A 14978-nucleotide genomic window follows, 5' to 3' on the forward strand; every position below is an offset into this window, starting at 1 on the left:
CAAAGGGACTGCGTGTGCTTCCACTCCTCTTTAACACAACTCATTCCTGTGGCAAAATCCCAACCTGACATCTTCCAGATGCTCTGAAAAACCTAAACCTTAACGACTCTTCACAACTCTGAAAGCACCCGTCCTAGCAACTTTCACTCTCTCCTGACTTCTTAGTGATTTCTGTTCTTGATCTTTCTTCAACGCTTTCTGTTGGATCCCCACCTTCACTTCTCTCCTTTCCCAGCATAAACTCCCAAAGCCCATCATATCCCAGAATTGCTTCTGGGCACCTACCATGCCCTCCCTCTATTTTTGCTGTACTGCCAACTAACTTGGTATCGCCTGTGGTTATCTCAGTGGTTAAAGGCACGAGCTAGGGAGTCAGACTTCCTCAATTTCTACCATTTAGTAGTAATTCTATCTTAGACAAATCATTAATTTTTTCAGGGCTTTCAGTTCCTCAGTTGGGAAATAATAATAGAGTACTTAGGGCCATAACAAGTTATTATGAAGATTAATTGAGATAAAGTACTTGAAGTGCTTAGAATAGTGTTATGCCTTACACAAAAGTGCTCGAAAATCTTTACTGTTATTACAAATAAACTGCTTGATGCTGCTTCTTAAAAGAATCACATAATCAAATTAATAAGTCCCAATATATGCCCAAATCTGCAAAGCAAAACACAAATCGATAAACATCCCCCTTGTCCACCCCTCTCCCTAGATCCTGCCCACTGAAAGGAGACACTTGAGAAAATACCCTTGTAGGGCCTGAGGATCTCTGAGATATGTGTTTGTGCTCAGTCATGTCTGACTCTTTGCGTCCCCATGAACGGTAGCCCACCAGGCTCCGCTGTTCATAGGATTTCCCAGGCAAGAATACTGGAGTGGGTTGCCATTTCCTCCTCCAGGGCATATTCCTGACCCAGGGATCAAACCGTGTCTCCTGCATTGACAGGCAGATCCTTCATCACCTGGGAAGCCCAAGGACCTCTGATATCATCATGTTAACTGTCCTCCTCATCAAAGGTAGATGGGATTAACAGACTGGCTAATTTCTTTTATTCTTAGGGCAATAACAGAAAGGATTTCAGGTGACTACTTCCCAGAAGACAGACTAGAAGAAACAGGCATTGACATGAATAGACATCTCACAAAGGAGAAAACATAAATGGCTAAGGAATATGTTAAAAGATGCATATCCTCATTAATAGTCAGGAAAATGCAAGTTGGAACTACAATGAAATAACATTGCACATTCCTGAAATTGGCAAAAACTAAGAAATTTAACAATGTCAGGTGTTGGACAGAATATTGTAATAGGCATATAAATTGTACAGACACTTTGTGAAACATTGAGAGATTATCTTGTAAAGCCAAATACTTACTCCATAGACTAGCCATTCCACCCCCATGAACCTCTTTCCTGTGGGCCTCAGGACAATTTTCAGAATCAGACAAAACTGCCAGCAACTCTATCCACTGATAGAATGGATTAAATAGTGATACAGTGGTACATTCACACCAAAGAATATTAAACACACACAGAAATGAAATACAAAAACAATAACAACATGGCAGAATCTTAGAAACAATGATGAAAAGAAAAAACCACATCTCTAACAAGTAAATAGTATAATGACATTTTACATTTATCGATCCACTTGATTCTTCCAACATTGCTCTCATTTGACAAGTGAGGAACTGACGGCACAGAGAGTTTAAATAGCTTGCTGACAAAGGGAAGGTTCCAGGATCTAGCTAACATTTACTTCGTGCTTACCATACCATGTACTTTCCTGCTGCTGCTGCTGCTAAGTCGCTTCAGTCGTGTCCGACTCTGTGCGACCCCAGAGATGGCAGCCCACCAGGCTCCCCCGTCCCTGGGATTCTCCAGGCAAGAACACTGGAGTGGGTCGCCATTTCCTTCTCCAATGCACGAAAGGGAAAAGTGAAAGTAAAGTCGCTCAGTCATGTCCGACTTTCTTAGGTTATTATTTTATGAGAAATGCTCCACATAACATGTCCTTGATTTTTTTTTTCCCTGACTAATCTTTCTTCCAAAATCAACCCCTAGAGTTAGGAGTGAAGAACCCAGTTTATCATATGCCTTTGCACTCTTCCCCTAACCCTATCACCAAAGTGCAAACTCACTGGATAGTTGAATTTTTACTTAAATGGTCTTCTGAACTATTTTCTAGATTCCTCACTTGGAAGCAGAGTGTGACTCACTGTCCACACCCTAAAGCCCTGAAGCCTTGATCTTCCCTTTAGTCTATACTTTTCAGAATGACAGTAACTAAGAGGTCTGAAAATGAAGGAATTTTATTCCCAGAAAGCATTCACACACCACCCTGCCCTCCACCCTAGACTTTACGTGACGCTCCTAAGACCCAAAGGATAGAACTTGAGCAGCTAGAGGAAGGTCATTTCTTCTTGCTTCACAATCTTAAGAATGACACTTGTAAACCTGTGACTAAGCACTATATAGCAGGAAGGGGAGGAGAGCCAGGAATCCAAAACCTGTATTTTAATCTCAAGTTCTACTACTTAGCTGTACAGCATTGGGCAAATTCAAATTCTCTGTTGTTCATTTACTTTAGTTATGCGCTTTGTTCAGTCGGCCTTGACAGGCATTTATCAAATGCCTCCTAGGGGCCATGCACACTGCCAAGCATGGCACCCGGACAAGCCCTGGAACTATAGGGATGCATAAGACCTTGTTAGCTACAGACAACCTCCCAGCCATGAAGGAGCTTTCTTTCCAGAGTGAAAAACTGTTATCTTGGCGCCTGAGATGGTTAAGCAGAGTGTGGGTAACGTTAAGCAGAGTGTGGGTAACCTTGTGGTAGAGATGGAGACTGGACAATGGTCAGCATACTCTTGTGGTTAAGAGCTTAGCTCCGGGGTCAGTTATAACTAAATGTATCCTGGCTTTAACTCTGATGAACTCTGTGATTTCTGGCAAGTTATGTAACCTCCTGAAGAATCAGTTTACTCATCTCTAAAACAGATAATACTATATATAATATATATATATATATACACACACACTATATTTTATATATATACTATGATTATATTATATTCAATTTGAGAATCAAATATGATAAATGAATATAAAAGGAGGTTGAGATTCACGATAAATAAATGTTACCTGTCCTCTTCATTCTCTTCATATTATTATTGTTAATACATCATTTGTTTCTCCATAAGGCACTATGACAGAGTTTGGAGATTTAGACAGAAGTTGTCCATCGTCTTGCTTGGCTCTAGCTGGAAGATGGTACTTTAGATGGATATTCAGATCTTGTCCCAAGATGGTTCCTGAAAATGTTGACATGTTTTAATAGGATGATTACAGGCCAGTGCAAAGTGAAACTGATCTTGGAGGAGGTTATTTATAAATGTTCTGAAATATGGAAGGAGGTATAATTAATAATAGAATAAGCAAGAGGATGCATTTTAAACTAAGGATGGGTCAGTACATTCTTTGGGGAGATGTTTAAGTGAGTGTAAATCATACTGAATAAATTTGACTTAATCTAAAAAACTGTGGTCCAGAATTATGTCAGAAATGAATGATGAATATGATTATAAATAAATTGTAATTAACTTATGTATTAAAAATGCATGCATTTCAAAAGTATAAACTGAGCAAAAATATTTGCTATGTTTTGTCATTTATGTATATGACAAAGGGCTAGCAGTTTGAATGTACTAAATAAATCTTATAAATACATAAGATGGTGAGTAACTCAGTAGAAAAATGGATAAAAGACTTAGCTTATTTAGGAAAAAAGACATAAATCTGGGCAATATATGTGACCCCAAGGACTGTAGCCCACCAGGTTCCTCTGTCCATGGGGTTTTCCAGGCAAGAATACTGGAGTGGGTTGCCATTTTCTTCTCCAGGGGATCTTCCAGACTCAGGGATTGAAACCATGTCTCCTGCATTGGCAGGTGAATCCTTTACCACTGACCCACCTGAGAAGCAAAAATGATCTTACAGATATACCAATTCATATCGCACAAAGTTCTATATGTATGGATGTTCACTAAGAATTATTTGTAAGAACAAAAAAAAAAGTTCATTAGTGAATAGCTGTTTAAACAATGACAGACCCATGCAATGTATAATGAGGTAAGTCTACATGTGCTGATTAAAAAATGCTGTTCATAGTCTATTGTTAAATTAAAAAGGCAAAGAACAGTGTGCATAGGATGGTTCTGTTTAAAAAAAGAAGATACAAGCAAAGATACATGCATAGACATGCTCCGGAAGGAAACACAAGGAATTTCTGTGGCGGTTACTTCTGGGGATATAGGAAGGAAATGTTTGCCTTTTACTGAGTTCTCTCTGTCCTGTTTGAAAACGTTACCACGAATATGTTTTACTTTTATAATTAAAGGGAGAAACAAAACCTCAGCTTAAAAGTTCTAAGTAGCAAATGGGAACCATTGCAGTGTCTGAAAGTAGGTTTCATTACTAAGCATGCCGCGGCCTTAGAAGATGAACTTTCCTGTGCAGCTCTCACGTTATTAGTTGATTCCTCCATTCGAGGGAAGCATGTCTTCATTTACTTATCGAACCCTTAGCTGTGCTTGCCTTATGTCAGACACTATCTTAAGTGCTCTCATCATGACACAATCATGAGGTGGTGGTTATTATCCCCGTAGTGGGGCTCAGGAAGCACATAGAGGTTAAAATACTTAACCAGGGTCACAGTGCTAGTAAGCTCTAGAACTAAGATTCAAACCCAAACTGGGTCTAGAGAAGCCATGCCTTAATCCATGCTTTTGTTGCCTTTGGAAGTCTTTAGAAGCTTTGAGTTCTTGCCAGGTAATCTGGTTGTATGATCTGCTGAAAGGAACTTATGTCATGCATAGCCCCCAGCTCTCCTTGGGACACCCCAGGTCCAACCTACCCACATTTCTGACCCTTTGTAGGATCTTAAAGTACTCTTGCCTGGAAAATCCCATGGACGGAGGAGCCTGGTAGGCTGCAGTCCATGGGGTTGCGAAGAGTAGGACACGACTGAGCGACTTCACTTTCACTTTTCACTTTCATGCATTGGAGAAGGAAATGGCAACCCACTCCAGTGTTCTTGCCTGGAGAATCCCAGGGACGGGGGAGCCTGGTGGGCTGCCCTCTATGGGGTCGCACAGAGTCAGACACGACTGAAGCGACTTAGCAGCAGCAGCAGCAGCAGCAGGATCTAAGAGAGAAACAAATGCTGTAGGAGAACAAGACTAAGCCCTGCTGGGCATGGAGTAATAACAGGACCTTTTAGCCGCTGTCAAGGTCAACACAATACCTCAACACAGTGTATCTTTGTAGAAATATTCTTACTGTTAATTGGCATCTTCAAAGATGAAAGGGTTGATCTCAGTCAGCTGTTAGGTAAAATGTGGCTGATCCATTAGCCGGTAGAGACTGTTGAACCAACAGGGACTGCTATGGAGATTAAAGGCTGAATTGATCGGCTGAATTCCAGTGTTACCAACATATGTCAAGGTAAGGACGACTTTTTTAGCTGGAGAGACATGAAAAGGGCTGCCTTATCATCCAAGTTTGTTGAATGTGAATGTTCCTTGTAGGTGTTTCTTGTTTATCATTTTCTTCAGTATAATCTCAGACTTGTGTTAAGCTCTATCAAGGCTACTTTTTGTAACCCTAAAAGTGGATTGGTTGATGAAATGATGGGTTCTTGTTGATGGGTAAATAGGACACTAAGATGATCTAATCATCCCTTTTCTTATGCTTTTTGATTGCCCTTCATTCTAACAGGTTGATGTTGAAAGCTTTCTCCACAGGCAGCAGGTTCTCTGGGTGTGCGTGCAGCCATTGGGCATCCCAGCCAGCAAGCTCAATAAGGAAGACCAGTCATTGAGCAGAACTGTTTGAGGCATTCTGGGTGGTTCATTGTTCCTTGAGGATTCTGAAACTGGATGCTCAACTCTATGTAAGAAATAAACGTTTTTTCCTTCCTGCACCAGAATATCCAGGATAGTAACAAAACACATACAGATGGCCAAGGAGGAAATTTATTTAAGACAAGGTCTGGGCACTGGAAAAGGTTTTTTAAAATTATTTTTTCCTCAAAGATGAGCATCATATATCCTAAACAGATCTAGGTTTTCAGTGTGAAAAGACTCTCAGAGAAGTGAACCTTCTGGTTATTTTATTAGCAGACCACCTAAACAATGAGACATGCTATTACTTTAGGTGGTACCTAGTTTTGTGAAGATCCATAATGGCAGGGACAAATCAAAGTACTTAGAACTAAAGGTTCCCTTCTGGTGATGGAGTAACAGGCTGAGTTCATTGCTGATAACATATGATTTGGTTTTGCCAAATCTTGATCCCAAGCTGTGCTGTTCAACATGGCAGCCACTAACCATATGTGGCTAGATTTAAATACTTTAGGGCTAATTAAATGAAATTAATAAAAATTAAATTTAAAAAATTCAGCTCCTCAGTCATCCAAGTCACATTTCAAGTGTTCAACAGTAGAATGGTAGTGGCTACCATAAAGGACAATGCAAATTCAGGGAACAGTTCGATTGGAGTAGAATGTTCTGTTGAACAGCACTGATCTAGAAAATAAGTAGGTCTCAAAAGAGAGTCTACCAAAAATCACCATTTGGATGCTTGATTGGCCACACCAGGGAGATTCTATCTAGTTTTTATTCTGAACCACTAGTTATCTGAAGGATTGATAGAAGGGTGGAGGCAGTATGATTTTAGATTTGGGGTGGACTGTAAAGCCCAATTTTTTCAGTAAAGATAGCCTTCTGTTGGCAGATCACTGTGGACATGGGTCATAGGCGAGTAGGTGGGAGGATGTTGAAAGGCAGATCACTGTGGACGTGGGTCATAGGCGAGTAGGTGGGAGGATGTTGAAAGGTTAGGGCTTACCCTGAATGAGGAGTGTGTGACCTGACTGGGCAGGAGGCAGGGCGCACAGGTACTTTTGACAGTTGCACAAAGGGCGAGCATGGCTATTTAGTGTCTGGAACTTCCTTTGGTTTCTGACCTCCTTACCTTTCTTTATCTGATTATATAAAATAGGTTAGGCATCTTAGAAAGTGAACCTCAGCTTTCTTTTCTGGTGTAAGAGATTCTTAATGCCTTCCTCAAAAGGAAAGTATTTCGTTTATTAGTCCTGTTTCATATGCCTCTAAAACTTTAAAAGGATTTAAGGAAAGGGAAATCAAATGAAGGCTGATAATACCTCTCACAAGAGTTCAGGATTTCTCTGGTGGCTTGTCACATGAGGGTGTATCTAAGTCACTTTCGACCGTGGTGAGACATTTGGCTGCCCTCTCCCATCTACGTCTTTTGAGGTTGCCTCATGAACTGAGGAACTGGGAAGGAAAGAACACTGTCTGAGGTCTTCATCTTCAGGGGCTAGGAGACAGGATGTTAAAAAAAATTGATCGGAGGGTAAGGTGTCTCTCATGGAAGTTAGGAAGTAGGTCAAGAGAGAGATATTAAAAAGAAAGTCACTATTCAAAGAAAAACTAGGATTAAGAACAGAGAAACTAGCAACAGAGCCAGGAGTTGTCTCTAGTAACTGTAACAAGGAGCAGTTTTCGGGAACTGAATAGGGGTACGGGGAACAAAGAGGGAATTTCCAAGGTAGCAATAAAAACATGAGCATTGGACCATACTTATTTAGTCTTGGTTATTTCACCATCGTCTCACGCAAGTAAAAGCTCCAGCATGCAATAAATACTTGCTGAATGAATCCTCAGGAAAGAAAATCACATTGAATGCATGAATTCCTTTATTGAAAATATTGGGCTAGCACTGCATTACATACACTCAGTATCCATAAATGAAGGGCCACACATGTCTGATTGGACAATACTGTTTTAAATAGAGAACACAGCATCTGAATATGCTCTCACAAGTATAATATCATGGACTAAACTAGGTAAGAGTGAACTATATGCAAAATGACCATTTTGTTAATAGCATATGGTTGCAAATGGCATAAATGGTAAACGTGATCATACTGAGACATTCCTGGAATCTCACACAGGCACATTATGTAACAAGCAGATTAATAAGGTTCAACTGCCAATAAGTTGTTAATAAAGAGTTTACAACAGAACTTGGGTGAAAGTACACCCAGGCTACAGGTTTAAGATTTTATAGCATTCAAAGAAACTTGTATGGAATGTGAGTGGAGTGAAATAATTGTTGATCTGACAGGAGGCCACATGGTAATTTGTTTGTTCTCTTTTATAAATAGTCTAAAGTAAGAGAATAAACTAGAGGGAGTATTCCACCAGCTTAAAGCCAACATTCTAAGCACTGTTTACATTTTTTAAATGCAGGTCTATAAACTACTACTTTCTATTAATTTTTCCTTTCAAAGATCACTGGAAATGTAATTTATAACAGACAACTTTCTCAGCTTTGGCTATTACTTGACATTTTTTTCCATTAGCAGTCTTTGGCTTTTGTAAAAGTTTGACAATCAATAATATTTGTTAAAATTTTAATAAGGTTTTATTATTAACTTTCATAAAAGAGTGTTTAATGATATGAAAGTGAGTTGATATTTAAAAACTGCTTTTTACTTTTTTTTCCGATTGTGGTATAAATTCATTTCTTGGCATTGAATTTTTTTCAAATAAAAGAGTGTAGAAACCAAGACAATTGGGATAATGGACACTTTTCATTTGATATAAAATATACAGAAATTAAAACATTCAGTCTCATTTAAAACAGAGGCCTGTTAATGTAAAAACCTGGGGAAAATTATGCAAAAAAAATCTAATAAAAATACAATTTCTGTTACTAACACATGAGATTTTATAAGAAGCAAAACATTTCTTTTCAAAGGCAGGGTTCTAAATCCAGGATCATAAAAGTATACATTACTGTAAATATCAATTTATGACTGTGAGAAATGGCTTATTCTTCTTTACACAATTATGTTCAGAGTAAATAATTAAAAATGTATCTTTTCAATGACAAAAATGGAAAGATGGCCTACAACAGTCAAATCAATAAACATTGATAATGAGTTTTTAAAAATTCAGAATTGTGTGTGTGTATATATGTGTGTGTGTGTATATATGTGTGTGTGTATATATGTATGTGTATATATATGGACATTAAGCAGCACATACATATACAGATCACCCTAAACAATCAGGGCAAAAAAAATTTAATATAAAACTATATAAATCAAATGGATTTGTTGCCAAGACAGCACAAAATGTATACATTTCTTTACTTCAAGATTTGACACATTAAAAGAAAAAAATTGCCAACACATTTCAAACAATATACTAGAAATAATAAATAAAACAGTTTTAAAAAATCATATATTCCCTTTAAGTGCTATGCACTTTCAATTTTTCTAAATGAGACTAAACTTTTCAATGGCAAACAAGAGTATGCTGTACATTTTGGTAATGAAAATTATGTTGATAAATATACAAGGAATGTATATACTTCTACAGTATTTTCTTTTTCACAGTTACCAAAAATAAAAATTGCATTCAACTCACATCTATAAATATTCTGACTCCTCACTCTATGGGTTTGAAGAAAGTGAGAGTATAAAGTCTTTCAACGATCTGAACTTCAAATTCTTTCTTCATCGTCTGCCTTCCACATGTACCCTTCAGAATCTCTCTGCAATGTAGTTGCGCTCTGAGATGATGGCAGAAAGAAAGCACTATGATGGGATGAGGCAGTCTGGGCTGGGGCTTCGTCTTCCAGCTAGCTTTAGCAGGGCTGACTGAACCCAGTCTTTTTAAATGTTCTATTTTAAGGCAGTCTAAATTTCACTCGAATGTCCATACCTCGAGGTCTTGAACTATGAAGTCTTCCTTTTTGGAAAGAATATCATTATTAAAAGTGCTGCAGGAGTTGCTTCGTCCATGGTATAAGTCGGCATCTAACCATAAGCCAAATCGTCCCCTAAAAAGGTTAAAAAAGCAAAATGGTGAAAACATCTCAACTTTATGTACATGCTTTCTGTCCTCCCTTGTCCCAACTTCTTTCTGTAATGCTATAGTCAAAACCCGAAACTGCTTATAAAACATTTCCTTTATTTCATTTAAATGACCTGTCTTTCAGGTGGTCCCTCATTTGGACACATAAATAAGTCATTTTATCTTCAATTCTTAGTGTCATGTGTTAGACCACACTGTCCTAAATAATCGACTAACTACACATGGACTAACTATGAGCAGCTGACACCAAAGTTTCAGTTACCTGGATTAAAACAGACCCACTCTGGTCAAGTAGTAAATTAATAACAACAACAAAAACCTTACCCTCCACCACCAAGTTCCAAAGAACTTATGTCTCCATTGATAAAGTATGAGTTTTCTCCACTCCACTTGAAGACCTTAGGTAGAAACAGAAGACAAAGAGAGATCAGACATTTCAATCTGGAGAATTAGTAAAGAGGGAGGGGACCACCCATAGGCTGAGGAAGCTTCTGACTTCTAGACCTTTTCCACACCAGGATGAGCTCTCCAAAGTGGTTATGAGGCAGGAAAGATCGCTCGCACACATGTTGGCTCTGACCTGCAATTCCATCCTGGATCTCAGAAGTTCATGCAAAAGTTCCCAAGGCCCAGGAAGGGAACCAAGCGGTTTCTATGCTGTGGTCATGAAGTGCTGAGCAGGCTAGAGTGAGGCCAAGTGAGGTTATGGGATGGGACATCTACCACTCCGACCACAGCCCCCAACCTCCAGCCCCACCCACCCTCCTGACACCACGACACTAGGCCGTCAGTATTCCTTCCATCCAGGTACCTTGAAATGGGGGCTAAATGTGTAGAGAAAAGTTTCGCCTGTGCCATAATAGTGATCACTGAACTTGAAAGGATGAGTCGCATATGCTCCAAAGATCTGTCAAAAGAAAACAGAAATGTTAGCAGCTTTCAAATACAAACCTCTCAAAGAAAGCCCTTCTGAAATATTTTAGCATAATACTTTTCTGAGGTCTCATTATATCTCTTTCAGCAAGATAATTATGAAGAGCATTACCAAGTCAGAGTTTCTAAGTAAAAAAGACCACCAACCAACAAATAGAATGTCCCTGGTTCTTATCAGTTCCCAAGGGGCTCAGAGAACTTATAGGTCAAAGGTCAGCAATTGCTTCAATTTAAAAAGACTTCCAAAGTCCACTGTAGAGACAAAGTCTTCCAGTGAATACAGGCGGCACATTGGAATATTAAACAACTACAGCATACACCTTGCTCACAGAAATGAGTGGTTGACACAGTGAGGGCCTGTCACTGATGTGTTTTATAAGCAGAATCATGGTCAGATATTTCCCCAGAGAAAATAAATTTCCCTCCCCCTTGATTCGTAGAAATGAGTTTTCAATATGCTTAATAGAACTGTATCCTTGACGTGACTGATCCAATACTTAGTTCAAAATGACTTTTAAGAAAAAAGTAACAATTCCATAATACTATGGGCTTTCAAGGTGCTTTAGATGTATCTCAATCAATGATTTTGTCTATTTTTTCTTTTGGGGGTTGGAAGAAGCAGTGTTTTCAGAATGACCATCCCACTGCTTCAGCCTCTTATCCTCCTCAGGTCCCAACCAGTACCTGCAGGGGTGAAGACTGGTAAAAATGAGCATACATATTCTGGAAATGTCCCTAGGTGATTCTGATATATCTTCTCCAAATTCCACTTGAGAAACAAAGCTTCAAATGGAGTCTATCTGGAAAATGTCTTATAATTCTTCAAAATAATTTAAATCTGATTATTATCATCATGGAATCTCTGCTTCAGTTCCTAGCTCCTTGAAATACTAAAAATTAGGCAGAGTAGAAGTCTCAAAACTCTTTCTAACCCATGTTCCTCATACCAAAATCTCTCCTTAGAGCTGCTAAGAACAAAGAAAAAACAGTAACAAATCTTCTTAGCAATCATAGAAATTTGTTTAAGCACTGGAGATAGGATGATACTAAGAAATGACTGTTAACTTTTTGGATATACAGCATTATGGTTATGTAAGAAAACATTCATTTTATTTTTTATATTAATTTATTTAGAAAGAAGTTATATAATATGTACATAATTGTATTGTTGGGTCTATAGCATCTAAAAATTTAATATATTTGACAATAATAGGACAAAGGAATCCATGGAGGGGAAGGAAGATAGCCAGAAGTGGTAAAAGGAAGGTTAATACGACAAAACCTATAAATGCATAATTGCTCTCCTTCTTCTCTCAGCTTTCTTAGTAGATAAAAATTGCACAACTATATAAATAACAGTTTATTTGTTGACTTTGTAATAGATATCAATGTTATACCATAAAATTACTATAAAAAGTGGAAAGACGTAATAGAATATAGGAGTAACATTTCTATACCTCGCTGGAATTAAGTTAGTCTAAATCAGGCTCTGTTACCTGATGACTGCTCTATTATTTTCCATAGTGCCTTGTGGCATAAATTACTGCATGGTAATTCTCTCTCAATTACATTTAGGCCCCTTTGCCACAGTAGTTTTCCTTGGCCAGTGTGTAATTTATCCTGACTCCAGGAAGGCTCTCCTCAGCTGTCTCTTGCCCTGGTTCTCTCTGGAAGGTCTATAGCTTAGTCTGCTGCCTTCAGGGAGCCACTAGCCTCCTCTTAATTGTTTACTACCACATTTTTATTGTTTTCTAGAGGAGCCTGGTGGGCTGCAGTCCATGGGGTCACTAAGAGTCGGACACGACTGAGCGACTTCACTTTCATGCATTGGAGAAGGAAATGGCAACCCACTCCAGTGTTCTTGCCTGGAGAAGCCCAGGGACGGTGGAGCCTGGTGGGCTGCCATCTATGGGGTCGACTGAAGAGACTTAGCAGCAGCAGCAGCAGACTTCCCTTTAGCTTGAACTTCCCCCACATTCTTCTAAATGATGTCAGGTCTTTGGGGAGAGCTTCTGAGCTGTACGTTTTATGGTCTGCCCATTCACCTGGAGCTGGGAGCTATAGACTCGGCTTTGGAGCTGGGAGAGGTGGATAGTGGTTCGCTTTTCTCAAAGGTACAGTCCTGCTTTATGAGCACAGTGCTGGGCAGGGGCAGTAGCAACTAGTCTTGGCTCCCCTCTCCTACCTGTAACTTCTGCTCTGTGCTGAAGCAAGGGCAGTAGAGACCCCTGTGTGCTGTGCTGAAGGTAGACCAACCGTCCCCTAAGGGGAAGAGCGCCGCCTACCTCCAGGCCGCCCTTGGCTGCAATTCAGCCTCTGAAGCTGAATGGTGGGTAGGGGATAAGAAATGCTGAGGACCTGCCTGGGAGCTGGGGGTGATGGATCCTCATCTTCCTGTCCATGCAAGCCCAGAACGAAGCCTGTGTCTGAACAGGGACTGGGGTCGGGGGGCAGGGGGGGCAGGGGGGCCGGGAACAAGTGCCACAGAATCCCACTGTTATTACCGAGATTTATCAGATATTCTTTAAATGAATTTTCACTTGCCATATGCCCTTAGGACAATATCCAGAGACTAAGTGATTATTGCTTTTATAATTCCCATCAGTAATGGCTGTTTCACTGGGGATTGGTTCTGTAGAACTCCTCATTCCTGCCAGTCTGCATATGTAATGCTTTTATATTAGAACTGTATATGGTTCATTTCCAGATAAATGTACAGGTGTGCTATCATGTTCCCAAACAGTGGAGCTGCATCCTTCCTTGCCTTGGGGGTAGATGGGATGGGGAAAGCAGAGTTAGTGTCCAGCTGCCTTCAAATAACACAAATGCTTTCAGTAAGATAACACCTCAGAGACAAATAGTGTAATCTTCAGGACTAGGCAGACATCCATTACATACCTTCTGATAGGAAGCTGAGTAAAACCATGCACCATCAAAACCTGCTCTGTGAGGCCAACAGATTTCCCAACAAGTTTGCTATCTATTTGTAACTTAACAGGAGAACTAATCTATACGTACAGTGCGGGTTTGTGTATGGTCTAACACCATCTAGCTCTATCGCATCTAAAACGTAGCACCTAACTTTGCAAACATTTCACTAAATCTCCAAGTAAATTCCATTTTAAATCTTTGTTGTTGTTATTTAAATTTTTTTACCTTGCCTCTCTCTACTATTCAGCTTGGACTATGATTAAATAAAGTGTTCTCAATCTGTAAATAACAGTAGTAACAGTGATAATAGCTGAACCATTCCCCACAACTCTTAATCTATAATTATACTGTAACCTACTCACAGGAAAGATCACAGTCGAGACAGACGGTGCCTTTAGTACCGCAACCACTCATTTTTCCCAAGACAAATTATGACAGCAAATATCTATTTCCCCTAAACTGATCCTAATTATATGGCTTCTCAGCAAGCTCCTCAATGTTTAATAGTGCCCCACACCTAACAGACACTCAAGCATTTTCTGAATGGATGCATAAATAAATGGTTGTCAAGTAAACCCTGCTTCCAAATGCCAGAAATAGAGAATAATGATATCTACATCTTAGAAGAGCAAAGAAATTTCTTCTTGCTATAATACAGACCAAATTGAAATGCTCTTGAAAGATGAAAAAGCAGACTTGAAAGATTTCTTCCTTTTGTAATGCAGAAGTTGGCCTGGATGGTGTAGAAAAGAAACCCGGACAGATTCCACCCAAACTCCCAGCTGAGTGAGCCGAGAATTATTAGTGTAGGGTAGATGGGAGTAATATCTATTAATAGATTTCATCAGGGCCTCCAAGACCAAGAGGGATGAAACAGAGATGAAAGTGAGACAGATGAAAGTGTAATGAGCAATGGCCCAGAGTATTTTCTCCTGTTTCATAACAACTGGGCCCATAAGGTACAACACATCACGTGCCTAACCGGCTCTCCATCTCAGGAGCTACGTGGACAAGGTTGGTGGGCACTACCTCAGCCACCTGAAAAGAATTCTGGGATGGCACTGAAACTTCTTTCTGCAACTATCTCCAAATCTCGACTTGAATTCTTCCAACTTCTCCAGTTTCAGCTTGCAGGATAT

The 14978-nt window shown here is 39.5% G+C and overlaps 1 protein-coding gene across 5 annotated transcripts in view; it reads right to left on the minus strand.

Annotated features, from left to right (window-relative positions):
• NCOA7 (nuclear receptor coactivator 7) overlaps positions 7762 to 14978 on the minus strand; it is a 157165-nt gene continuing 149948 nt past the window's right edge. For 4 of the 5 annotated variants that reach the window (XM_005684484.3, XM_018052951.1, XM_018052949.1 and 1 more), the window contains 3 exons: positions 10787 to 10882; positions 10300 to 10373; positions 7762 to 9940 (listed from right to left, as the gene is read on the minus strand). In XM_005684484.3, the coding sequence (XP_005684541.2) occupies positions 9805 to 9940; positions 10300 to 10373; positions 10787 to 10882 (306 nt within the window). In that variant the 3' untranslated portion in view covers positions 7762 to 9804. The remainder of the gene's footprint in view (positions 9941 to 10299; positions 10374 to 10786; positions 10883 to 14978) is intronic. The other variant, XM_018052950.1, reaches the window with a different exon arrangement.

Source organism: Capra hircus, chromosome 9 (genome assembly GCF_001704415.2).
Source record: "Capra hircus breed San Clemente chromosome 9, ASM170441v1, whole genome shotgun sequence".
In the NCBI taxonomy this organism is placed as follows: Eukaryota; Metazoa; Chordata; class Mammalia; order Artiodactyla; family Bovidae; genus Capra; species Capra hircus.